This window comes from Nycticebus coucang, chromosome 14, assembly GCF_027406575.1.
Source record: "Nycticebus coucang isolate mNycCou1 chromosome 14, mNycCou1.pri, whole genome shotgun sequence".
Lineage (NCBI taxonomy): Eukaryota > Metazoa > Chordata > Mammalia > Primates > Lorisidae > Nycticebus > Nycticebus coucang.
In genome coordinates this window covers 71,284,371-71,310,830 of record NC_069793.1, presented here as the reverse complement: position 1 = coordinate 71,310,830, position 26,460 = coordinate 71,284,371, and the positions used below count along the sequence as shown (strand labels likewise).

The window sequence follows — 26,460 nt, the reverse complement described above, 5'->3', positions numbered from 1 at the left end:
TATCTTGACCATGAATTTACTAACACTTACCACGTGCACTAACTTTATAGCATGTAAAATGTTCCTGCATTATTTCATGCCGTTTGTCACATCTTTTGTTAGCATAGGCATTGTAAGCACTTTTGTAGCCAAGGAGATTTGTTTAACAAGTGCCAGGATTGTAGTCTGAAGCTTTGTTGCTTGACCTTTCCGTAGTGCCACAGCCTTCAGAGGAGGGATCAATTACTTTAAGGATAGTAGCTTTTGCACAACTGACATAAGCGAGCTTGAAAAAGCACCCCTAACAGTGGAGAGATGGCGCACAGCTTGAACAAAAGCTACAAGCACCAAACGCCGCGTGCAGCAAAGGATGATGGAACTGTTCGCTCAGCCCTTCTGTTATTTTGCGAACTTAAATCCTCACCCAGCTCCAAGTTCTACCTCCAGCTCCGATCGTCCTCCTCTACCCTTTTCTCCCTCTCTTCGCTCGGCTGGGCGCCCATCTTTCGGTCACTCTGAGACTGCCAGCAAGTCTCTGAACGGTCCCATTGGCTCGTCCATCCTTTCCTTTTGCCAGAAGGCCCGCCTCCTCAAGACAGGCTCCAGTTTTCGCAGGAAGCGTGGGCGACCAAATCCCACCCTATAGAGGAGGAGCAGTAGAGTCGCAGGAAGTTGCCTCTCTTTCCCGAAGCCCCACTGCCTTGTGGGATCGCGGCGGGTTCCTCCAGGAACCCGATTCCGATTCTTGACAGGCTTTCGGAATTCCTCCACCGCGCCTCCTTCGTAGAGTACGGAAGCTCAGAGGGCCCGCGAGTAGCCATGGCGGCGCACCTTAAGAAGCGGGTGTATGAAGAATTCTCTAAGGTGGTTCAGGTAAGCTTCTGCAGGAAAAGTTCCAGGGCCTGTCCAAGGCGAGGAAAGTTGTCCGAACCCAGGTACTTTGCGGAGCCATAAACCCGTGTGGAGTGCCAAGTACTTGTTGGTCTCTCTGAGCCTGCATGTTAGTGGCCGTGTTAGCCAACAGCCGCTGTTGTCAGTAACTAATATGTGGTCTGACATAGTTTTAAAAAAGTTATTAGAGGAAACAAATAGTACTTTACAATTTACGCGACTGTCTTATCAGTTATCTCATTTTGTTCTCATGCCTTGCTAGATCGGGTTACATTAGCATCCTCGTTTCCAGATGTGGCTGTTGAGACTTCTCGAGTGTTCAAGGATGCAGCAGCAGAGCCCATCCTAGCTCTAGTTACAAGAAAAGCGACCAGCGACAAATTGGGTCATATGCACAGCTCTAAGGGGATGGCAGGGTCTATAGAATTTTTCAAGACCCAATCAAAGCAGGCAAAGGCCACAGGCTTTATAGGGGGAAAGCTCCGTTGGTGGAACAACTAACCCAGAAAGGGGGTCTTCTCTTGGAGTTAAGGACTGGAGAAGTCAGTGATGCTCACTGAAACCTCAGCAAGAGCTTAGTCTCTTCTTTGACTGCTTCTGTAGCACTCTGTTTTACTCTTCTGTTTGTACATTTCATTCAGTACCACTATAATCAGATGTACATATCTCCCCACCAGTCTAAGCTCCTTGACAGCAGAGATAATGCCTGCTTTATTTCCTGTATATTGACCATAGGGGGTAGGTCTCTAAAACGTTATTGATGGTTTAATGATAGCTGATATTGGTTTGTCCTCTCCCTTACTAAGTCCCTAGGAAAAAAAGTTCTTTCCCAGATTTTGACCTAACTGCAGATAACACTGAAGATAACACTGAAGACCGAATTTGCATGGAATAGGATGGAAATGGGTACAAATTTTAAGGGAAGAATTCATTTCTTCACTTTATTTTTGATGAATACTTACCCTTGAGTGATTAAATGAGATCTTGGTGTATCTGTTCCTTTTCCTTCTCTGTGAAGATGTGAAATGAGACAGAACTGATACGTGCCTTGTACTTATTATGTGTGTAAAATAAAAACGTGATGATTTATATTTCTCATATATTCTTGTGAAATAGGTATTGGTATTCTCCTTTATAGAAAGAGAAGGCCTTCCTTGACTAGTAAGTGTTTACTGAATACAAATTTCTGACTCCAAAGCCCTAATTCTTTTTATCATGTCTTTCTGTCTTATCTAGAATAATCCTATTTCCTCTCTATAGTGGTGTGAATTTGTAAGGAGGTGATTCTTCCAAAATGATGTATTGGGTGTTAAGGAAAATTATTGATTATAGCATGTACCTTCTGTTAGGATCCTCTTCTGTACCTACCCACCCTGGCCTAACTTGACCTGGAGTAACAGGTTACCTTTTATACAGACTTTTAACATCCATCATGTGTAATGAATGCATCTGGAATGGTTCCAGTTATATACTATCCTTGGGAGAATTGAAGAAATAATCACTCAAGTAACTTTCTGTGTTCTATGGTTCATAAGGTTTACTTGTTGAGAAAGACTGGTAGTGTGTGTTATCATTCCTGCTTCATAGATACTAAAAGTGAGACTCATGACTTAGAACAGAATAGCAAAATTGAAATGCAAAAATAACTCTTAATTCTAAATCATTCATTTAGTAAACATCTATTCAGTGATTACAGTTTGCTAGGTATATGGCATTTTTTTTTTTCCAACATTGACTATTCTAATAAAACCAGAGTGACTTGAGTAAAGATAGTCACCTGTAGTAAGGGGCAGATTTTTTTCCTCAGTGTAAGGGGCAGATTTTTTCTCCATCAGTTCTAGTTTTCTAAGGAGAGAATCTGAACCTACTGGGTGGCTCAGCACAATCTCAATATATTTGTAGAATTGATATTTATGGGCGGCCCCTTGTGGCTCAAAGGAGTAGGCTGCCAGCCCCATATACCAGAGGTGGCGGATTCAAACCTGGCCCCAGCCAAAAACTGCAAAAAAAAAAAAGAATTGATGTTTATTTTCTAATAAAGAATGTAATGGTTCCTCTCTCTGGCATCTAAACCCAAAAACTACAATAATCTTCAGAGATAAGTAGAACAAATTGAGACTTTGGAAAAACAAACTGAGACTTAGAGAAATTTAATGACTTGCCCAGAGTCTTGTAGGAGCTTGAGAAAGGCAAAATTGAGACTCATGACCTTGTCACCAAACCATTGCTCTTATTTCAGTTTATAACACTGCTTTTTTGTAAGTCTAGGTCTGTGATCTAAATAACATTATTCGGTATAAGGGAAGTCATTTCCATCAAATGAGGCAAAGTTAAATTTACAGGCTGTATTTTCATGAAGTTTTTATGTCTTGTCTTCCTATCCCATTTCAGCAACCACAGGAGGAAATTGCTACTAAGAAACTCCGACTGACAAAACCAAGTAAATCTGCAGCACTCCACATAGATCTGTGTAAAGCTACCTCCCCAGCAGATGCTTTGCAATACTTACTTCAGTTTGCCAGGAAGCCTGTTGAGGCAGAAAGTGTGGAGGGAGTAGTCAGGATTCTCCTGGAACATTATTACAAGGTAAGAAAATCATGAGGACCTGGCTCAGTGCCTGTGACACAGTGCTTATGGTGCCAGCCACATACACTGAAGGGGGAGAGTTCAAACCTGGCTTGGGCCAGCTAACCAACAATGACAACTGCAAAAAAAATAGCAGATGCCTATAGTCCCAGCTACTTGGGAGGCTGAGGCAAGAGAATTGCTTGAGCCAAAGAGTTTGGGGTTGCTGTGAGCTGTGATGCTACTGCACACACTGAGCTGTGTTGCCACTGAGGGCAACATAGTGAGACTCTGTCTCAAAAAAAAAAAAATCATGAGGATCTAAAGGGAGTATGTATCAGAGTTATATTGTGCCAGGCACGGTAGCTCATGCTTGTAATCCTAGCACTCTGGGAAGCCAAGCCCAGAAGATTGCCTGAGCTCAGAAGTTCAAGAGTGAGACCTGGGCTCTACTAAAAATAGAAAAAATTAGGCTTGGCACCCACTGCTCAGTGGTTAGGTTGCCGGCCACATACACTGGGGCTGGTGGGTTTGAACCCGGCCGGGGCCTGCTAAACAGCAATGACAACTACAACAACAAAAAAATAGCTGGGTGTTGTGGTGGACTCCTGTAGTCCCAGCTACTTGGGAGGCTGAGGCAAGCCCAAGAGTTTGTGGTTGCCGTGAGCTGTGATGTCATGGCATTCTACCAAGGGCGATGAGTGAGACTCTATCTCAAAAAAGTAAATAAATAAATAAATAAAAATAAAAAATAATAAAAATAGAAAAAATTAGTCAGATTCCATACTGTGCATCTGTAGTTGCAGCTAGAGGAGGCTGAGGAGGATCACTTGAGCCCAGGAATTTGAGGTTGCAGTGAGCTATGATGATGCTACTGCATTATACCCAGGACAACAGTGTGAAAAAAAAAAAGTTGTATTTTATCTACAAAATGGTTAATATTACAAAAAAATAAGATGTTCATTCAGCAAGCTTTACTCAATGTCATTCATGTGCTAGGTACTGTGGACAGAGATAAAACAGATGAAAACCCTGTCCCCAGAAACTGACAGTATACTGTAATAGATGAAGACAGCTATGCAAGCAGTAAGGCGCGTCATAGTGCTGACGGTACTGTGAGTGGGTTGTAAAGAGCACAGTGGGAGCTCATACAGAGGAGTTGGCGTCAACCATAATTCTCTGTAACTAGATTGATCTCTGGAATCAGTCCCCTCACCTGTTCCTATCCTAATTTATGAGCTTCATATCTAGTTACAGTAGCCTTTTCTTTCTTTCTTCTTTTTAAAGCAAGGTGGCATTTATTTCTTTTATGTGTTTTAATGGATTAGATGAAACATTAATTCATGCATGATTAAATGCAGGAAATAATATAAACAAAACAAAGTCCATATATTGTGTTTATTTTTCAGTTTACATAGGCAAGGTCTGACGTTAAAGGAAAAGAAATTATTTGAACCATAAATTAGTTAAATATTAAAACTTCACCTTGAAATTTTCCTTCCTTCCTTCCCCAACTTTTTTTTTTTTTTTCAGCTTTTCCACAGGGATGGTTTTATTTTATTTATTTATTTTTTTCTTTTTTTAAATTTTTATTAAATCATAGCTGTGTACATTAATATGATCATGGGGCACCATACACTTGGTTCATAGATCGTTTGACACATTGTCATCACACTAGATAACATAGCTTTCATAGCGTTTTCTTAGTTATTTTGCTAAGACCTTTACATTCCACATTTACTAGGATTCACATATACCCTTGTAAGATGCACCGCAGGTGTAATCCCATTAATCCCCCTCCCTCCACCTACCTCCCCCCTCCCTCCCCTCCCTTTCCCCCTTCTCCCTATTCTTAGGTTGTAACTGGGTTATAGCTTTCATGTGAAGGTCCTACATTAGTTTCATAATAAGGGTGAGTACATTGGGTACTTTTTCTTCCATTCTTGAGACACTTTACTAAGAAGAATATGTTCCAGCTCCATCCATGTAAACATGAAAGAGGTAAAGTCTCCATCTTTTTTAAGGCTGCATAGTATTCCATGGTGTACATATACCACAATTTATTAATCCATTCGTGGATCGATGGGCACTTGGGCTTTTTCCATGACTTAGCAATTATGAATTGGGCTGCAATAAATATTCTGGTACAAATATCTTTGTTATAGTGTGATTTTTGGTCTTCTGGGTATATGCCCAGTAAGAGGGATTACAGGATTGAATGGCAGATCTATTTTTAGATCTCTAAGTGTTCTCCATATCTCTTTCCAAAAGGAATGTATTAATTTGCATTCCCACCAGCAGTGCAAAAGTGTTCCCTTTTCTCCACATCCACGCCAACATCTCTGGTCTTGGGATTTTGTGATATAGGCTAGTCTCACTGGAGTTAGATGATATCTCAAAGTAGTTGAAATTGGGTTGGGCGAGTTTTTTATGAGAAGGACCCCCCGGGCAATTGAAGCTGCTTCAAAAATACAGTATCGGGACTTGATCAAACTAAAAAGCTTCTGCACAGCCAAGAACACAGTAAGTAAAGCAAGCAAACAGCCCTCAGAATGGGAGAAGATATTTGCAGGTTATGTCTCCGACAAAGGTTTAATAACCAGAATCCACAGAGAACTCAAACGCATTGGCAAGAAAAGAACAAGGGATCCCATCGCAGGCTGGGCAAGGGACTTGAAGAGAAACTTCTCTGAAGAAGACAGGCGCACAGCCTACAGACATATGAAAAAATGCTCATCATCTTTTTTTTTTTTTTTGATATAGGGTCTTACTAGTTCCCCCAGCTACAGTGCAGTGTAGTGAGATCATAGTTCCCTGCAACCTTAAATTCCTGGGCTCAAGCAAGTAGCTGGGACTATAGACAGGTGTGGACTACTGTACCTGGCTAATTTTTTTTTTTTTTTGAGACTGAAAATTATTGAGATTATAGAAAACTAGAGAAAATATTTAAGAACTACCAAAACCCATTTGTGGGATTTAATAGTTATTGATGTTTTGCCAGATTTCCTCCATTTATTTGTTTTCCTGAATTTTTTTCCCCTGAAGTTTTTTTAAAGTATTATCATTTTTCCGAATTTCAGTCATACCTCTGAAGAAGGGATTTTTTTTTTTTTGACATAAACCACATTGAAAAAAATTAAATAATTCCTTTATGTCATCTAAAAATTAGTCCGTTTTGTGATTTCTCTAGTTGTTCCCCAATATCTTTTTTATAGTGGATATGTTCCAATCAGAATGTAAACCAGGTTCTCACAAGATATTTGGTCTTTTTTAAAATCTAGAACAATTTTTTTTTTTTTTTTTTTGTAGAGACAGAGTCTCACTTTATGGCCCTCGGTAGAGTGCCGTGGCCTCACACAGCTCACAGCAACCTCCAATTCCTGGGCTTAAGCGATTCTCTTGCCTCAGCCTCCCGAGCAGCTGGGACTATAGGCGCCCGCCACAACGCCCGGCTATTTTTTGGTTGCAGTTTGGCCGGGGCCGGGTTTGAACCCGCCACCCTCGGTATATGGGGCTGGCGCCCTACCGACTGAGCCACAGGCACCACCCAAATCTAGAACAATTTTTAATATTTTGGTGACATTGATCTGACAAAGAAACTAGGTCATTTGCTTTGTAAATTATCTTATTTTCTGAGTTTGTTTACTTTTCGGGGGTTAATTTTCTCCTCTGCCCCCTGTATTTATGATAAACTGGAAGTTAAATATGTAGGATTTGTTAGATTCAGGTTAAGCACATTTTTAAGAATTTTAAGACTGTGTTATAGAGGGCGATTTGTACTTCTTATTGAACCTGCAGGATGCGTGTAATTTCTTGATGTGTCCCTTGTAAAAGATTCTTTTTCCCTTTAGTCTCTTTATATAAACTTTAAGCCTGTTCATTCTGTTACTTTCATGTGTGACATAAAAGGTCCTCTTTTTTACATGTATAACGTTCTAGCTTAATCAAATACTTGCAGTTTCCCAGGGACCTTGTATGTTTTTAGAAATCAGTGTCTTTTCTCATGCTCTCTCCTTTGGCTAGAACCCTTCTCCCTTCCACTGTCCTGTGATGTGGTCATCCATGTTGTCTGCCAAGCATAATCATTCCTCGTGGTCTTTCCTCGTACCTTCCTTCTGTCTGGAACACTTCCCTCAGATATTTACTAGTTTGCTTACCACATCATTCAAGTCATTTGAACAGAGACTTGAATAAAACTCAAGTTTGTTTAAGTCTTTGTTCAAATGTCACTTTTTTTATTGAGAACTCCCTTTACCTCTCTAGTGTCATAGTGAAACCGCCTATCCCAACCCAGTACTTCTCTAGCCCCCTTCCTTGATTTTGTTTTCTCCATATCACTTACTTTCTTTTAATATTCTATATAATTTTCTTATTTATTATGTTCCTATACTAGAACATAAGGCTCCTCTTGAGCAAGGATTTTTTTTTTTAATTGATGTATCTAAAACACTAAGAACAATGGTGGGTAAAATAAATATCCATTGAACGAATGGATGTTTTTATGATGCTTTTTACTTAGTTAACAAATATTTGTTATATATATATATATGTTCAGGGCACTAGACAGCATAACTATTAGCTCTTATATATGTATTGCCACTGTTTATCATATGTGCCTATCTCCTTCAGATTTCGAGCTCCTTAAATTCAGAAACTACAAATCTGTTATTCTCTATTCCAGTCCCTGGAACATTGTAGGGGGCTTAATAAATATTTCAATTATGTTTTGCATGAATGAAATCAGAGTTTCTCTTCTCAAGAAATTTTTTAACTTTCAGTGATCTATTTTCATTTAACCTTTTTCTTAGCAATATCTACTTTGATTACATATAATAAAACTCTTAAGAGCCAGGCAGGATGTCATTCACCTGTAGTCTCAGCTACTCAGGAGGCTAAGGATGGAGGATCATTTAAGTCCAAGAGTTCAAGGATGCAGTGAGCTATGATTGTGCCACTGTACTCTAGCCTAGATGATAGAGTGAAACCCTGTCTCTTTAAAAAAAAAAACAGAAAACCCTCTATTACTCCATAATCACCTATAATAATACTTCTGAGAGCAGTTAACATTTGGATAGTGTGTTAGAGTTTATAAACCACTTTCTACATGTAATATTTTATTTTATTCTTATGATAAATACCACCACTGTTATCTCTAACTTCCAGTTAAGGAACTAGGCTTAGAGCCATTTAGTATCCAAGAATTGGAAACTACATTTTTGTTTTCTTTTTGAAAACTTTGTTATGGAACATTTCAAATAAATACCTATACAAGTATGGAGAATACTTTAATTAATTCCCATGTACTCATTACTTGGCTTCAAAAATTATCGTTTTATAGCCGAGCTTGTTTCATTTCCCCTGTCCCCCAGTCACTTCTATTTCTTGCACTCTCACCTCTGTCAGATTCTTTTTTAAAATTGAGACAGAGTCGGGCGGCGCCTGTGGCTCAGTGAGTAGGGCGCCAGCCCCATATGCCGAGGGTGGCAGGTTCAAACCCAGCCCCGGCCAAACTGCAACCAAAAAATAGCCGGGCGTTGTGGCGGGCGCCTGTAGTCCCAGCTGCTCGGGAGGCTGAGGCAAGAGAATTGCGTAAGCCCAAGAGTTAAGAGGTCGCTGTGAGCCGTGTGACGCCACGGCACTCTACCTGAGGGCGGTACAGTGAGACTCTGTCTCTACAAAAAAAAAAAGAAAAAAAAAAAAAATTGAGACAGAGTCTCACTTTGTCACCTCAGTAGAGTGCCACTCTGTCAGATTCTTATAAAAACAGATCACTGACAGTATATCATTTTGTTTATAAATTTCACTTTATATCTCTAAATGATAAAGGCTCTTTTAAAAAATATAATCATAATATTATTATCATGTATTAAAGAAAATTGAACTGAGGTATTCTGATGTCAGATCCCAAGCACTTTAACTGGGCTATGCTGCTTGCATTAGTCTGGTAGACCTTAGCTCCAAAGGAAATTAAGAAGGCTGCCCCATGGGTCCAGTTCTAGGTTGGTGACCATAGTATTTTTTTTTTTTTTTTTACCCTTTTGTCTATTCTGTTCAGAAATGTGGTATGTTGTATTTTAGTGGATAAACTACTCTGCTTTCTGCTTTTTCCTACATTTTTCTGTGGTTAGGCAATAGTATTTGAACTTATTTCACACGAGGGATTCTTTACTTACACAACTGTCCTAGTTGTTCTGGAGGGTGCAGACCTGTGAGACAAATTCCTTGAAATTTAGGGGTTGGCAGTGTAGTTGGCGAACCAAATAGCATGTAGTATGTAGATAGTAAGAGGTAAAGTTGTTCATCTGTTCATTTGCTTAGCATATCTGAATACTTACTCTGTGCCAGGCCTTGTGCTTCCTGTTGTTGGTCATACAGTAATATGCCCTGATTTGAATCTTGCTGACTAGATAAAACAAGAAATGAATAACAATGGTGCAATGTTTCAGGTACTGTGAAATCTGGGGCAGGTCATAATATGGCTTCAAAGAAGGTGGCGATCAGTTCCGCTTGGGAATAGGTATCCAGAAATGCATTATAGGGTAAAATTTGAGATATTTTAAAAACAGATTTTGGCCAGTTGGAAGAAAGACATTTTAGTTGTGAGCAATTGTGAGCAAAGACATGGATGTAAAATAGGAGATCACATTAGAAGAAATGCAACTACAGGTGAACTTCTGAAGTTGACCACCTCCTAAGTTGACCTAATTTTCATAGACTGGACATGAACCACATGTACATATCAGTACTGTAGGCCTAGTATGTTGACCAGTTTGCTGCAGTCCTTGGGTAGTCAACTTGCAGAGATTTGGCTGATGTAGAGTTTACGTTGAGAGCTTATTAAAAGATGAGACTAGAAAGGTTTGGAAGGAGTCTCGCTCTGAAGGGCCTTGTATTCTGCCTTGTAGTTGGTAATATAGAAATGAATGTAATATGATCCCTGCTCTGAGTCTTGCTGACTAGATAAGACAGGAAATGAATAATAACAGTGCAGCGTTTCACTGTTAATTTTAACTTTTTTCTTTTTAGAACTCTTGAGTTCAAGCAATCTGCCCATCTCAGCCTGCCAGAGTGCTAGGATCACAGGCATGAGCCACCACGCCCAGCCTGCCTGTCATTTTTGTTTTAGACATGTCCCTCTGGGGGAAGTACGGAAGTTGGAGGAATTGGATGAGGGCAAGAGTGGAGTTAGGGTAACTAGTTAGAAGTCTGGAGAAAAGTGATGAAAGCCTGAAACAGGACAATTTCAATGGTGAGAAAAGCAGTTATTAGAGAGGACTTTTTTAGCTTAGGTGTGAGGGGGTCATTTATGTGTCTTAGTGGAAGAGGTGCCAAGGAATTATTTCAGAAAGTAGAAGAGCTTGAGTAAAGTACCCAGATGGATAAGGAATGTTACTAGGTCAGATATTCTGTTTTTTGTTTTTTTTTTTTTTTTGAAACAGAGTCTCACTCAGTCATCCTAGGTAGAGTGCCATGGTGTAAAAGCTCACAGCAACCTCAAACTCTTGGGTGTAAGTGATTCTCTTGCCACAGGCTCTGGGCACAATGCCCAGATATTTTTGTTTTTTCATCCAACAAGAAGCCATAATTTTATTAATGATAGAAACAGTACAAATTTCAAACCAAGCTGCAGTTACTCTTTTGAAAAACCAAAAAAGTCCTGTTGTTTTAATGGTTACATTGTTAGTTCCATAACAACATTTACAGTATCATTACTGTTCTTCAGAGCTCAAACTGCCTTTGCTCTGGACACATTTGCTTGTGACATGACCAATTCTGTGTCCTTAACTTCCACACCTGTTTCATCCACCTCTTCCTCCTCACTCTCTTCTTGTACAGTTGGAGTCTGTGTATTTTCTTGAATGTTTGGAACAGCTTCACCTTGAACTTTGAATTTCTCAGCAGCTGCTAGAGCTGTGCCTGCTGAGATGAATCCTCGATCTTGGCTTCACCAAAAACTAGGTAGGTATCTGAAGCTGGGCTCTTATAGACATCTGGTTTTGTGATTACAAAGAGGATATTCTTAGATTTCCGGATAGTGACTCTAGTAACCCCTGTAACTTGTCGAAGACCCAGTTTGGACATAGCCTTCTGTGCCTTCTTTTCACTCCGACTATTTTGCTTTACTGACTGGTTCTTCATCGATTTCAGCTGCTGCTGCCAGCTGTGCTTGCTGTGTGTTTGCCTGCGTGGAATCTTGTTCTCTAGCTCTGGTACTGATTCACCACTGTCAGATTCTGTTCCAGACCCTGTCTCAGCCTGAGGCTGTGGCAACTCCTGCTCTGTAGCAGGGATGGTTTTTGTGGCTTCACCAGGCATGTCTGAAAGGGATAAAAAGGAGGCTGTGCAGGGAACGCGGAATAAAGATGGTGGCAGAAAGAGAACGAGTGAGAACGTGGGTTTTTTTTTTTAAGAGATGAGGTCTCGCTGTGGCTCAGGCTGGTCTCGAACCTGTGAGCTCAGGCAATCCACTCACTTCAGCCTCCTACAATGCTAGGATTACGGTTGTGAGCCACCATGCCTGCCTGAGATAGTCTTTTTATCTTTTTTCTTTTTAAACTGCAAAGTACATGAAATTTATTATCCATTTTTAAGTATATGGTTCAGTGGTATTAAGAATATTCATATTGTGCAGCCATCACCACCATCCATCTCCAGAACTCTTTTCATCTTGCAGAACTGAAACTCTATACCCATTATATAATAACCCTCCATCCCCTCTTCCCCCATCCACTGGCAACCACCACTCTGCTTTTTGTCTGTAAGATTAAGCGGAATCATGTATCATTTATCTTTTTGTGACTGGCTTATTTTGCTTACCATAATATTCTCTAGTTTTATCCATGTTGTAGGATATGTCAGAATTTCCTTCCTTTTTAAGACTCAATAATACTCCATTGTGTGTATATAACCATATTTTGCATATCCATTCATTTGTCAGTGGATACTCAGGCTGCTTCCATGTTTCAGCGATTGTGAATAATGCTGCTATGAATGTAGGTGTACAAATATCTCAAGATTCTGCTTTCATTCTTTTGAGTACATATGTAAAAGTGGAATTGCTAGATCCTATGGTAGTTTCATTAATTTTTTGAGGAACCACCATGTTGTTTTCCATAGCAGCTTTACTGTTTAACATTCCCACCAGCAGTGCACAAGGGTCCCAGTTTTTCTTTCTTTCTTTTTTTTTTTATGGTGGGAAAAAAGATTTTATTAATAGGACACAGAAATATTTTACAGTGATATAGTAAATCCCAGTCGGGGTGGAGGATGAGGGATCCTCGAGAATGAAAACCCAGCTTTTAGAAAAAGAGCCAGCTTTTCAATAGCCTGAAAAAGTCGTTCTTATGTTTCGTAACTTTTAGAAGCAAACAAAGTTTTTTTTTTTTTCAAACAAAGTGTTTTAACTGACACTGTCATTTGATTTCTGCAAATTCATAGGGAGTAGGCATGACTAGCATTTTTTTCTTTCTACTTCATTGGTTTTTTTTTTTTTTTATTGTTGTGGATTCATTGAGGGTACAAGAAACCAGGTTACACTGATTGCATTTGTTAGGTAAAGTCCCTCTTACAATCGTGTCTTGCCCCCCAAAAGGTGTGGTGCACACCAAGGTCCCACTCCGCTCCTTCCTTCCCTCTCTGCTCTCCCCTTCCCCACCCCCACCGTGTCATTAATTGTCCTCATATCAAAATTGGGTACATAAGATTCATGCTTCTCCATTCTTGTGATGCTTTACTAAGAATAATGTCTTCCACTTCCATCAAGGTTAATACAAAGGATGTAAAGTCTCCATTTGTTTAATGGCTGAATAGTATTCCATGGTGTACATATACCACAGCTTATTAATCTATTCCTGGGTTGGTGGGCATTTAGGCTGTTTCCACATTTTGGCGATTATAAATTAAGCTGCAATAAACAGTCTAGTCCAAGTGTCCTTATGATAAAAGTGTTTCTTTTCCTTCTGGGTAGATGCCCAGTAATGGGATTGCGGGATCAAATGGGAGGTCTAGCTTGAGTTCTTTGAGGTTTCTCCGTATTTCCTTCCAAAAAGGTTGTATTAGTTTGCAGTCCCACCAGCAGTGTAAAAGTGTTCCCTTCTCTCCACATCCACGCCAGCATCTGTAGTTTTGAGATTTTGTGATGTGGGCCATTCTTACTGGGGTTAGATGGTATCTCAGGGTGGTTTTGATTTGCATTTCTCTAATAAATAGGGATGATGAGCATTTTTTCATATGTTTGTAAGCCATTTGTCTTCTTTAGAGAAGGTTCTATTCATGTCTCTTGCCTATTGATATATGGGATTGTTGGCTTTTTTCATGTAGATTAATTTGAGTTCTCTATAGATTCTAGTTTTATCAAGCTTTTGTCTGATTCAAAATATGCAAATATCCTTTCCCATTGGGCAGGTTGTCTCTTTGCTTTGTTTGTTGTCTCCTTAGTTGTACAGAAGCTTTTCAGTTTAATGAAGTCCCATTTGTTTATTTTTTTTGTTGTTGCAATTGCCACGGCAGTCTTCTTCATGAAGTCTTTACCCAGGCCAATATCTTCCAGTGTTTTTCCTATGCTTTCTTGGAGGATTTTTATTGTTTCATGCCTTAAATTTAAGTCCTTTATCCATCTTGAATCAATTTTTGTGAGTAAGAAAGGTGTGAGTCCACTTTTAGTCTTTGACATGTGGATATCCAGTTCTCCCAGCACCATTTATTGAATAGGGAATCTTTCCCCCAAGGTCTGATTTTGTTAGGTTTATCAAAGATTAGGTGGTTGTAAGATGTTAGTTTCATTTCCTGGTTTTCTATTTGATTCCAAATGTCTGGATCTCTATTTTTGTGCCAGTATGATGCTGTCTTGACCACTATGGCTTTGTAGTACAGCCTAAAATCTGGTAGGGTGATGCCCCAGCTTTATTTTTATTACCAAGAACTGCCTTAGCTATATGGGGTTTTTTCTGGTTCCATACAAAACGCAGAGTCATTTTTTCCAAATCTTGAAAGTACCATGTTGGTATTTTAATAGGAATGGCATTGAATAGGTAGATTGCTTTGGGAAGTATAGACATTTTAACAATGTTGATGGCTCGGTGCCTGTGGCTCAAGTGGCTAAGGCTCCAACCACATACACCTGAGCTGGCCCGGCCTGAATCCAGCCCGGGCCCACCAAACAACAATGATGGCTGCAACCAAAACATGGGCGTTGTGGTGGGTGCCTGTAGTCCCAGCTACTTGGGAGGCGGAGACAGGAGACTCACTTGAGCCCAGGAGTTTGAGGTTGCTGTGAGCTATGATGCCATGATACTCTACCCAGGGCAACAGCCTGAGGCTCTGTCTCAAAAAAAAAAAAAAACAAAAAAACCCCAAAAAACAATGTTGATTCTTCCCAGCCATGAGCATGGTGTGTTCTTCCATTTGTTAATATCCTCTGTTATTTCCTTTCTGAGGATTTCGTAATTTTCTTTATAGAGCTCCTTCACCTCCTTTGTTAGGTATATTCCTAGGTATTTCATTTTCATTGAAGCTATGGTGAAGGGAGTTGTGTCTTTAATTAGCCTCTTATCTTGACTGTTATTGGCATACATAAAGGCAACTGATTTATGGACATTGATTTTATATGTATTTTTTGATGACTTCCAGGAGTCTTGTGGTTGAGTCTTTGGGGTTCTCTAAGTATAAGATCATGTCATCGGCATGGAGATGACATGCAGAGGGAGAGTTTGACCTCCTCTGCTCCTATTTGGATTCCTTTTATTTCCTTCTTTTGCCTAACTGTATTGGCTAGAAGTTCTAGGACTATGTTGAACAGTAAGGGTGACAGAGGATCCAGTTCTAAGAGGAAAAGCTTTTAGTTTTACTCCATTCAATAAAATATTAGCTGTGGCTTTGTCATAGACAGCTTCAGTCAGTTTCAGAAATGTGCCACCTATGCCTATACTCTTCAGTGTTCTAATTAGAAAAGAGTGCTGGATTTTATCAAATGCTTTTTCTGCATCTATTGAGAGGATCATATGGTTTTTATTTTTGCTTCTGTTAATATGGTGGATAACGTTTATGGACTTGCATATGTTAAACCAGCCTTGCATCACTGGGATGAAACCTACTTGATCATGATGTATGACTTTTTTTTTTTTTTTTTTTTTTTTTTTTGTAGAGACAGAGTCTCACTGTACCGCCCTCGGATAAAGTGCCGTGGCATCACACGGCTCACAGCAACCTCTAACTCTTGGGCTTACGCGATTCTCTTGCCTCAGCCTCCCGAGCAGCTGGGACTACAGGCGCCCGCCACAACGCCCGGCTATTTTTTTGTTGCAGTTTGGTCGGGGCTGGGTTTGAACCCGCCACCCTCGGCATATGGAGCCAGCGCCCTACTCACTGAGCCACAGGCGCCGCCCCGATGTATGACTTTTTTGATGATAAGCTGTAATCTATTGGCTAGGATTTTGTTGAAAATTTTTGCATCTATATTCATGAGTGAAATTGGTCTGAAATTCTCCTTTTTGGTTGGGCCTTTTCCTGGTTTTGGTATCAGGGTGATGTTTGCTTCATAGAGTGTGTTGGGGAAGATTCCTTTTTCCTCAGTTTTTTGGAATAATTTCTGCAGTACAGGAATAAGCTCTTCCTTGAAGGTTTGATAGAATTCTGGTGTGAAGCCATCTGGACCAGGGCATTTTTTGGTTGGAAGATTTTTTATTGTTTCTTTAATCTCAGTGCTTGAAATTGGTCTGTTCAGGAACTCTGTTTCTTCCTGGGTAAGTCTAGGGAGAGGGTGTGATTCCAAATATTGATCAATTTCCTTCACATTGTCAAATTTCTGGGCATAGAGTTTCTGGTAGTATTCAGAGATGATCTCTTACATAACTGTGGCATCAGTTGTTATTTCCCCTTTATCATTTCTCATTGAGGTTACTAGAGATTTTACTTTTCTATTTCTAGTTAGTCTGGCCAAAGGTTTATCTATTTTATTAATTTTTTCAAAAACCAACTCCTTGTTTCATTAATTTTCTGAATGATTCTTTTGTTTTCAATTTCATTGATCTCTGATTTGATTTTGGAGATTTCTTTTCTTCTACTGAGTTTAGGCTTAGATTGTTCTTCTTGTTCCAATTCCATAGGATGGCTTGTGAGTTTGTTGGTGTGCTCTGTTTCTGTTTTTTGAACATAGGCATCTAAAGTGATAATTTTCCTCTCTAAACTGCTTTTGCAGTATCCCACAGGTTTTGGTAGCTTGTGTCTTCATTGTTGTTATGCTCAAGGAAGTTAATGATTTCCTGTTTTATTTCTTCCTGCACCCATCTGTTATTCAACAGAAGATTGTTTAATGTCCATGCCTTTGTGTGGGGTTGAATGTTTTTGTTGGAGTTGAGTTCCACCTTTAGTTCCTTGCAGCCTGAGAAGATAGAAGGTAAAATTTAAATTCTTTTGATTCTTTTGAGGTTTGTTTTCTGTCCTAGGATGTGATCAATTTTGGAGAATGTTCCATGGGGCGATGAGAAGAATGTATATTCTTTGTCTTTGGGATGGAGTGTTCTGTACACATCTATCAAGCACAGTTGTTCTAGGGTCTCATTTAAGTCCTGTATATCTTTGTTTAATTTCTGTTTAGAGGATCTGTCCAGCTCTGTAAGAGGAGTATTAAAGTCCCCTGTTACTATGGTATTATCCGATATCATATTGCTCAGACTGAGTAAGGTCTGTTTCAAGAATCTGGGAGCATTTAAATTGCGTGCATAAATATTTAGAATGGAAACGTCTTCTTGTTGTATTTTTCCCTTGACCAATATAAAGTGACCATCTTTGTCTTTTTTGACTTTAGTTGCTTTAAATCCACATGTATCTGAAAATAAGATTGCAACTCCTCTTTTCTTCTGAATTCCATTTGCCTGAAAAATTGTCTTCCAACCCTTAACTTGGAGTTTTAATTTGTCTTTTGAAGCTATGTGAGTTTCCTGCAGACAGCAAATGGATGGCTTGTGTTTTTTAATCCCATCAGCCACTCTATGCCTCTTCAGTAGGGAATTCAAGCCATTAACATTTATTGAGATAAATTGATAAGTATGGTAGTGTTCTATTCATCTTATTTTGTGAGAGTCCATTGCTTAGTTTTATCTTTTGAATCAGTGGAAGCTAGGTTCTGTCTTTTAATTGCTGAGTTCTTACTTTGCTGTTGATCCATTGTGATGGTCGGTCTGTAGAACAGGTTGAAGTATTTCCTATAGAGCTGGTCTTGTTGTGGCGAATTTCCTCAATGTTTGTATATCAGTAAATGATTTGAATTCTCTGTCAATTTTTAAGCTTAGCTTAGCAGGATATAGAATTCTGGGCTGGAAATTGTTCTGTTTAAGTAGATTAAAGGTAGATGACCATTGTTTTTTTTGCTTGGAAAGTTTCATTAGAGAAGTCTGCAGTCATCCTGATGGATTTACCCTTGTAGGCCAACTGGTGCTTACTCCTGGTAGCTTGAAGAATCTTGTCTTTTGTCTTACTTTGGACAGGTTCATCACAATGTGTCTTGGAGAAGCTCAGAGTTGAGGCAACCTGGGGTCCGCTATCCCTCTGAAAGGAGTGTGTCAGAATCTTTGGTGATATTTGGGAAATTTTCATTTATTATATTCTCTAGTATGGCTTCCTTTCCCCATGGGCATTCTTCTTCCCCTTCTGGGGGAAGAAGTTATATACCTATAACTCGTATGTTTGAATGCTTCATAAAGTCCCATAATTCTGTCAGTGAACGTTCTGCTTTCTCTCTCTTCTTTTCTGCCTCTTTAACCATTTGAGTTATCTCAAGAGCTTTGTCCTCTAACTCTGAGATTCTTTCTTCTGCATGGTCTAATCTGTTGTTGATACTTTCTCTTGCATCTTTAAGTTCCCTAATTGACTGCTTCAGTTCCTTCAGCTCTGCTATATCTTTTCTATATCCTTCATATCTTTCATCTCTTATTTGATTCTGTTTTTGGATTTCCTTTAGATTATCTTTTACTTTATCAGCAGTTTCCTTCATTGTTTCCATCATTTCCTTCATTGTTTTCATCATCTGTATTCTAAATTCCCTTTCTGTCATTTCTAACATTTCTTTATAGGTGGAATCCTCTGCAGTAGCTACCTTACTTTCCCTTGCAGTGGTTGCTCTGGACTGGTTTTTCATGTTGCCAGGATTTTTCTGCTGATTCTTACTCATGAGTGATTTCTTTTATCTGTTTCCTTGCCCTAATTTTCCTTTTGCTTTCTCTTGCTCTTTAAGTTGCCGTGCCTCTGGATCAGGGTTTCGATGAGTCCTTTTTGTACAGACCCAGAAGGATGAGAAATTGAAGAGTAAGAAGGCAAAAAAGAAAGAAAAAAGAGAGAGAGAGAGAGAAAGGAGAGGGAGTGGGTAAAAGGGAATATTGACAAAAAAGAAGAGGGGCACAGAAAGAGGGAAACAGCAATATAGGTGTACAGTAGGGTACTTTGACCCAACCTTAAAAACCCCACAACCTCTGGGGGTGCCGAGTTGGGTGGTTCCCTTGAGGTCAGCAGCTCTTTGCTAGCCTGTTCAGACACAGTACCCCACCTTCACCAAATAGACAGAAAAGACAAAAATGCTATAAATCACCAAAATAAGCAAACAGAAAATTTTACGGGATAAAATTGGGGGAAACCCAAATAATAGCGGTAGAAACACTAGCAAAAATGAAGTTGTAATTGTTGAAAAAGGCAACAGTGGGAAATTATATTAAAACTAGAAAAGTGAAGAAAGAAAAGAAAAATCTATAGGGAAAATGTTGAAATTAAAAAATGAAACAATAACAACAACCAAAAAAAAAAAAAACCCCAAAACAAAGCAGTATATATCTCTTGCTGAATATTGTCTGGGCAACAGGTGATCTTCTGGGGTATGAGTTGTTAATCACAATGCTGATATGCCTGTACGAGATGGAGACTGGAGGCCTCTGCTGATTTCTCAAACCCCACAGGGTGGAGAGCCTAAAGTGGAGACCCTAATCTCTCCTTAGCCCACGTGAAAGGCACTTTAAACTGCTAAACTTGGCTAAGCAAAAGCTTTCCCAGGAAAGTGCTTGTTGCTGGGATCCCTGCTATCCACTTAACCAGTATGCCAAAACAAATCTTGCATATGCCCCTGAGAACTAAGCTGCAAGGTGTCTCAGTCCCTGCCTTTAGGCTGCTCAGTCACTAGATTTCGAGCTCACACCCAGTCCTTGCTCTGCGACCCTGCGGGCGGAACTTGCCGGGGCACTTCTCCCATAATGGCTCCATGTGGCCAACAGTTGAACGCTTATTAGCTCCGTCTGCATCAGCGGCTCAGTCTGGGGCCCTAGACAATGCTTCTCCCAAGGTTGTTCAACTGAGTGTCAAGTCCAAAGAAACCAGAGCAGCTCACAGGTAAGGCCTTTCCAGTTTGCAATCTCACTGCCGCTGTACTTACAGCTGCTGGCGGGATTAGCCTGAATGAACACATGCAACCACTTGCCAGTTTTCCACTGCTTTTGTCCTCCTCCTGGGGTCCAGAAGTCTCTCGTTGACTCCCTGTATCCTCAAAGGGATGTTTATGGGCAGATCCTACCAGCCAGAGATGCCTGGAGTCTTGTCTCCCCATACTCACTGTGCCCAGTTGCAAGGAAGCTGTTACTTGGCCACCATCTTGCTCTTTGTCTGCATAGGATTCCAGTTTTTCTATGTCCTTTCCACACTTATTTTCTGTTTTTTTTGATAGTAGCAATTTTAATGGGTATGAGATGGAATCTCACTGTAGTTTTTATTTGTGTTTCTGTAATGTTGAGTGATGCTGATTATTTTCATGTCTTTATTTGGCCATTTGTATATCTTCTTTGGTTTGTTATTTGTTTTGTTGTTGAATTTTGGAGTTCTTAATATCCTGGTATTAATCTCAAATCAACAAGTTAACCTTATAATTTAACCAGAAAAAGAACAAACTAAACCCAGAGTTACCAGAAGGAAAGAAATAGTAAAGATTGTAACGTTGATATTTGACTACTATATGCCTATTTTGTTCAAGTCATTTTCTTCTTAGTAGCCTTCTGAGGTTATTAGCCTGATTTCAAAGATGAGGCTCAGAGAGGTTAATTAACTATTGAAGATATATAGCTTTTACATAGTAAATCCAGGCTTCACAACTAGACCTGTCTAATTTCTGCTGCACCTCACACATTAATGTTAAGTTCCCAAGAAAATGACATTCCCAAAGTTATGCACCTGGTAAGTGGCATAGTATGCTAGGATTTTAGGTCTTCTGATTCCGTTATCTTTTTTTTTTCTTTTTTGAGACAGAACCTCAAGCTGTCACCCTGGGTAGAGTGCTGTGGCATCACAGCTCACAGTAACCTCCAACTCCTGGGCTTAAGGGATTCTCTTGCCTTGGCCTCCCAAGTAACCGGGACTACAGGCGCCTGCCACAATGCCCAGCTATTTTTTGGTTGTAGTTGTTGTTTGTCAGGACTGGGCTGGATTCGAACCCTCCATCTCTGGTGTATGTGGCTGGCACCTTAGCCAATTGAGCTACAGGCACCGAGCCAGATTTCACTGTCTTTTCCCTCTTGCTCCACTTTAGGTTTCTTTGTTGTGTTTCCTTACCTCCTTAGAACTATGTGGTGACTTGGTCATATCTGGAAAATACCTCATCCTTTTTTTTTTTTTGTATTTGAGACGTAAGTCTCACTGTGTCGCCCTCAGTAGAATGCCGTGGCATCACAGCGCATAGCAACGTCAAACCTTTGGGCTTAAGTGATTCTCTTGCCTCAGCCTCTTGAGTTGCTGGGACTACAGGTGCCCACCAGAACACCCAGGTATTTTTTTGTTGTTGTTGTTGTGGTTGTCATTGTTGTTTAGCAGGCCTTGGCTGGGTTCCAACCCGCCTGCCCCTGTGTTTGTGGCCGGTGCCCTAACCACTGAGCTATGGGCGACCTCATCCTTCAAAGATACATTTAAGTAATTTTGTCTTTGGAATAGAAAGATCACTTAATCTCAGCATTGTCAAGGCACTTTTTCCCTCTCATTTCACATATACGTGTATTTACTGATCATATATTCACTTATTTTTATTTATGTTTTTAGTGTTGGGATACGGTGATGAACAAGAAGACATGTTCCTTTTTGTATTGGAGGGTAATGTCTCACCTCTTAGAGCCTACCTCCCACTATGGAAACTAAGACAGCTAGACTGTTCCTTTCTTAGTCTCCTTTGCATCTGGGACTTAGGCACAATTATACTTGTCTGCCCCAGACTTCTAATCAGGATCTGGATTCAAGAAAACCACATAAATTGAGAGATTCTTACTGGTGATAGTGGTGGTAGTTGCAGTACCCACTTGCCAGGACTTTAGGAGCAGGGGTGCTGGCAGCAGTGTTGGATGCCCAGTGTTGGTGCAAGTTGTTGTGACTCACGCCTGCCCAGACTACTCAGTGGAAGTAAAGGTACTTTTAATGCCAACAGCACATTTTTCCTTAGGAGGCATAAGCAAATTCCCATTCTCCTTCTGTATTTGGGTATAATATACTGATTAAGAAAAGCTCTGTCCCCTGAAGCATATAATTTTTCAGAAATGACACCTTAGAATACTTGAATCATTATGTCTCTTTTAGAATGTTTCCCATATTTGTATTTGTTGGTTAGCTAAGAGTAGAGCATCAAGGTGACACCTGCTTCTTTTATTCCAGGAGAATGATCCATCTGTGAGACTGAAAATTGCATCATTGTTGGGTTTATTATCAAAAACTGCAGGATTTTCACCAGACTGCATTATGGATGATGCTATTAACATCCTACAGAATGAAAGTAAGTAGGAATTTAAAAGCTGTATAGCCAGAACGGAAATCTTTAGTTCTTTTTATATAGAATTTAGAACAAAATTGTTGTGTTGGTTCTTATTGAAAAGGAATTTGAGTATGGTTCACTAAATCTATGCACATACATTTACATTAGAGTTGAAATACATTTTTGTCTCTTAATAGCTATCATTTGTTGACTACCATTTATTTAAGGTAATTTACATGTGATATGAGATAGATATTATTGCTCTGTTTTTTATTTGTTTGTTTTTGAGATAGGGTCTTGTTGTTATATTGCCCAAGCTGATCTTGAACTCCTGGCCTCAAGTGATCCTCCTGCCTCAGCTTCCCCACCTCAGTAGCTGGGACTAGAGGCACGTGCTACTGCACCCAGCTTATTGTCTCTGTTTTATAGTTTGGAAAACTAAGGCTCAGAGAAGTTAACTAATTGTTCAAGGTTACACAGTATGTGGTGGAGTTGATTCTTTGTTCACTGTGCCTTACTTAATTAAAATAGGGAGGTGCTGCCCTATTCACATGGCCCATCACTATTTATATCCCATAAAACTGATAACCTCCCAGGTCTTACAGGATTTGTGTTGTTTTTTTCTATTAACTACTTTTTTTTTGAGATAGTCTCTCACTGTGTCCCCCTTGGTAGAGCGCCATGGCATTATAGCTCACAGCAACCTCAAACTCTTGGCCTTAAGCGATTCTCTTGCCCCAGCCTCCCAAATAGCTAGGACTATAGGCACCTGCAACAACGTCTGGCTATTTTTAGAGTCCGGAGTCTCACTCTTGCTCAGGCTGGTCTTCAACCTGTGAGCTCAGGCAATCAACATGTCTCAGCCTCCCAGACTGCTAGGATTACGGATGTGAGCCCGGCCTGTTAACTCCTTGTTGATGCCCCCTAAAATATATTCTCAGTGTTTACTGTTTTGATTATATGGTTTTATGTATATATAAAATTCTGTTATAGAATTAGTGCCTCAGTTGTGTTAATATTTTAAAATTAAAAAATAAATGCTTTGTTCCTGTTTCCCAAAATATTGTGATTTTATTTATTTGACAGAATTGGTTATAATTTCAAAAAAGTTTTATTTGGCCAGGTGCAATGACTCACGCCTGTAATCCTAGTACACTGGGAGGCCGAGGCAGGTGGGTTGCTTGAGCTCATGAGTCAAGACTACCCTGAGCCAATAGTGGGACCCCCCTCTCTACTAAAAATAGAAAAATGGGACAAGAGGATTGCTTGAGCCCAAGAGCTTGAGGTTGCTGTAAGCTATGATACTACAGCTCACTACTCAGGGTGCCACAGTGAGACTCTGTCTGAAATAGAAAAAGTTTTGGCTCGGTGCCTGTAGTTCAGCGGCTAGGACCCCAGCCACATACACCAGAGCTGGCGAGTTCGAACCAGCCCGGGCCCACCAAACAACAATAACAACTACAACCAAAAAAATAGCCAAGCTTTGTGGCGGGTGTCTGTAGTCCCAGCTACTTCAGAGGCTGAGGCAAGAGAATCGCTTAAGCCCAAGAGTTTGCGGTTGCTATGAACTATGACGCCATGGCACTCTACCGAGGGTGACATAGTGAGACTGTGTCTCAAAAAAATAAAATAGTGTGGCACCTGTGGCTCAAAGGAGTAGGGTACCAGCCCCATATACCGGAGGTGGCAGGTTCAAACCCAGCTCCAGCCAGAAACTGCAAAAAAAAAAAAAAATAAATAAATAAAATTTTACTTGTATTAAATTTTGACCCAAGACTTTTAATTTACTGGAAACAATGAAAATCTCTCCCCCGCCCCTGCCCCAGGGGAGATGAATTCAATTGAAATGAAAATAAAAAATATTCCTACTACTTCCATAAAACAGTTTGTTTTACGTATTTCTTTTACTTATATGCATTTTATATGGTCATACTTACAGCGAATGTACTATTTTGTGTTTTATTACGTTCACTTAATGTTGCATTCAGTTCTATCCTTTTTTATTTGAGGTTGGCTCTCACTCTATCAGCTGGACTAGAGTGCCATGGCACAATCATAGCTCACTGCAGCCTCAAACTCCTAGGCGCAAGCAATCCTCCTTGCTCAGCTTCCTGAGTAGCTAGGACTGGAGGCGTGTACCACCATGCTTGGTTAAATTTTTTTTTTTTTTTTATGGAGATAGGGTCTTGCTCTATTGCCTAGGCTAGTCTCAAACTCCTGCCTTAAGCAATCCTCCTACCTTGGCCTCCCAAAGTGCTAGGTTTATAGCTGTGAGCCACTATGTCTAGCTCTTTTTTTCATGTTTCTTTGTATCTTTATAATATGTATAGTGTTGATAATATACAGGGTGTCCAGACAGTTTGGACACCCTGTATTAACAACAAGTACAGTAACATGTTTCTAATTTTTTGCTGTTATAGCTAGTGGCAAAAGTAAAAGTCCATTTTTTTCTATTATTCCTCAGGATAAATTCCTGGGAAGGGAATTACTGAGTCAGGTAGTTCAAGTGTATTAATGACCATTGCTATGAATGTATTACCCATATTGCTTTTCAAAAGGATTGTTTCGTTTTATAACTGTGTACAGTGCTTGTTTCCTGAAGACACATTTTTAAACACGCCAAAATAATTACATTGCCTTTTTTTCCCAAGAAAAAATTCTTATAGCTGCATGGGAGGTGATACTTAAGGGATTAATAGGTGCTACTAAGTGGTGGGATTGAAGAGGGAGGCAGGTGTAGGGGGAGGCATTTTAAGTCAGAACGTTAGCCCGAGCAAAGGCAGGGCATGTGCAAAAATTCTTCCCTTTAAGAGTGAAGATTTCATAGAACCACAGACTTTTTGAGTTATAATGACTTTACAGAGATTTTATTGTGTAATTCCTTCATTTGCAAATGATAGAACCTAAGTCACAGCAAGTTGAAGTGAGTTGCCTATTTCATTTAGCTAAAGATTAGCAGAACTGAGATCTTCTTTTCTTCTTTTTGAGACAGAGTCTCATTTTGTTGCTCTCAGTAGAGTGTTATGGTGTTATAGCTCATAGCAACCTCAAACTCTTGGGCTCAAGCAATCCTCTTGCCTCAGCCTCCCAAGTAGCTGGGACTGCACAATGCCCTGCTAGTTTTTTTAGATGATAGCAGGGGGGCTGTCTCTTGCTTTTGCTCAGGCTAGTCTCAAACTCCTGAGTTCAAGTGATCCACCTGCCTCAGCCTCCCAGAGTGCTAGGATTATAGGCATGAGAACTAAGATCTTAACACAGAGCTCTTTCTTAGAGACCAGGTGGCGGTGTTGGTGGCTCACAACTGTAATTCTAGCACTCTGGGAGGCTGAGAGCAGTGGATTGCTTGAGCTTAGGAGTTTGAGACCAGCCTGACCAAGAACAAGACCCTGTCTCTACTAAAAAAAATAAAAAAGAAAAGAAACTAGCCGGGTGTGGTGGCACATTGCCTCCCAGCTACTTGGGAAACTGAGGCAAGAGGATCACTTGAGCCCAGGAGTTTGAGGTTGTTGTGAGATATGATGCCATAGCACTCTACCCAGGGTGGGTGAGACTCTTCTCAAAAAAATAAAAATAAAGAAAGAAAAAAATAAATAAAATAGAAATATAAGAGTTAGTTACGCTGTAAACCAATAAAATAGAAATGTAAGAGTTAGTTTTGCTGTAAACCTCATTCTAGCCTTTAAAAGAAAGGAACTCAAATTATGCAGTATCCATGGCAAATAGTTGATTTATTTTTTGCTAAGTATTTTAATTTTGTTTCTGACTGAATTGTCTCTAAGAGATTTGATTCAGGTCTCTTTTTAGTTTGAAGTTCCTGGCCCACCTGAGTTCATAGCAGGTAGAACTGGAAGGGGCCATAGGGATCATATAGTTAAAGTCCTTTATTTTGTAGCCTAGGAAAATGAAGTCCAGTGAGGTAAAGTGGCTGCTAAAGTCACTCCGTGTGTGTGAAAGGCACAGACTTAGCATTTCTTTTTTTTTTTTTTTTTTGTGGAGACGGAGTCTCACTTAATTGCCCTCGGTAGAGTGCCGTGGCGTCACACGGCTCACAGCAACCTCCAACTCCTGGGCTTAGGCGATTCTCCTGCCTCAGCCTCCCGAGTAGCTGGGACTACAGGCGCCCGCCACAACGCCCGGCTAGTTTTTGGTTGCAGCTTGCCCGGGGCTGGGTTTGAACCTGCCACCCTCGGCATATGGGGCTGGCGCTCTGCTCACTGAGCCACAGGCGCCGCCCCAGACTTAGCATTTCTAAGAGTCTCTCGATTATT

At 40.1% G+C, this 26,460-nt stretch overlaps 1 protein-coding gene and 1 pseudogene across 2 annotated transcripts in view; one reads left to right on the top strand and one right to left on the bottom strand.

Moving 5' to 3' along the window:
* Positions 1-732: 732 nt before the first annotated feature.
* Positions 733-26,460, top strand: part of INTS4 (integrator complex subunit 4) — a 128,307-nt gene continuing 102,579 nt past the window's right edge. For both annotated transcript variants that reach the window (XM_053561375.1, XM_053561374.1), the window contains exons 1-3: positions 733-852; positions 3,262-3,456; positions 22,096-22,213. In XM_053561375.1, the coding sequence (XP_053417350.1) occupies positions 799-852; positions 3,262-3,456; positions 22,096-22,213 (367 nt within the window). In that variant the 5' untranslated portion in view covers positions 733-798. The remainder of the gene's footprint in view (positions 853-3,261; positions 3,457-22,095; positions 22,214-26,460) is intronic.
* LOC128565116 (nascent polypeptide-associated complex subunit alpha-like) lies at positions 11,108-11,751 on the bottom strand (annotated as a pseudogene).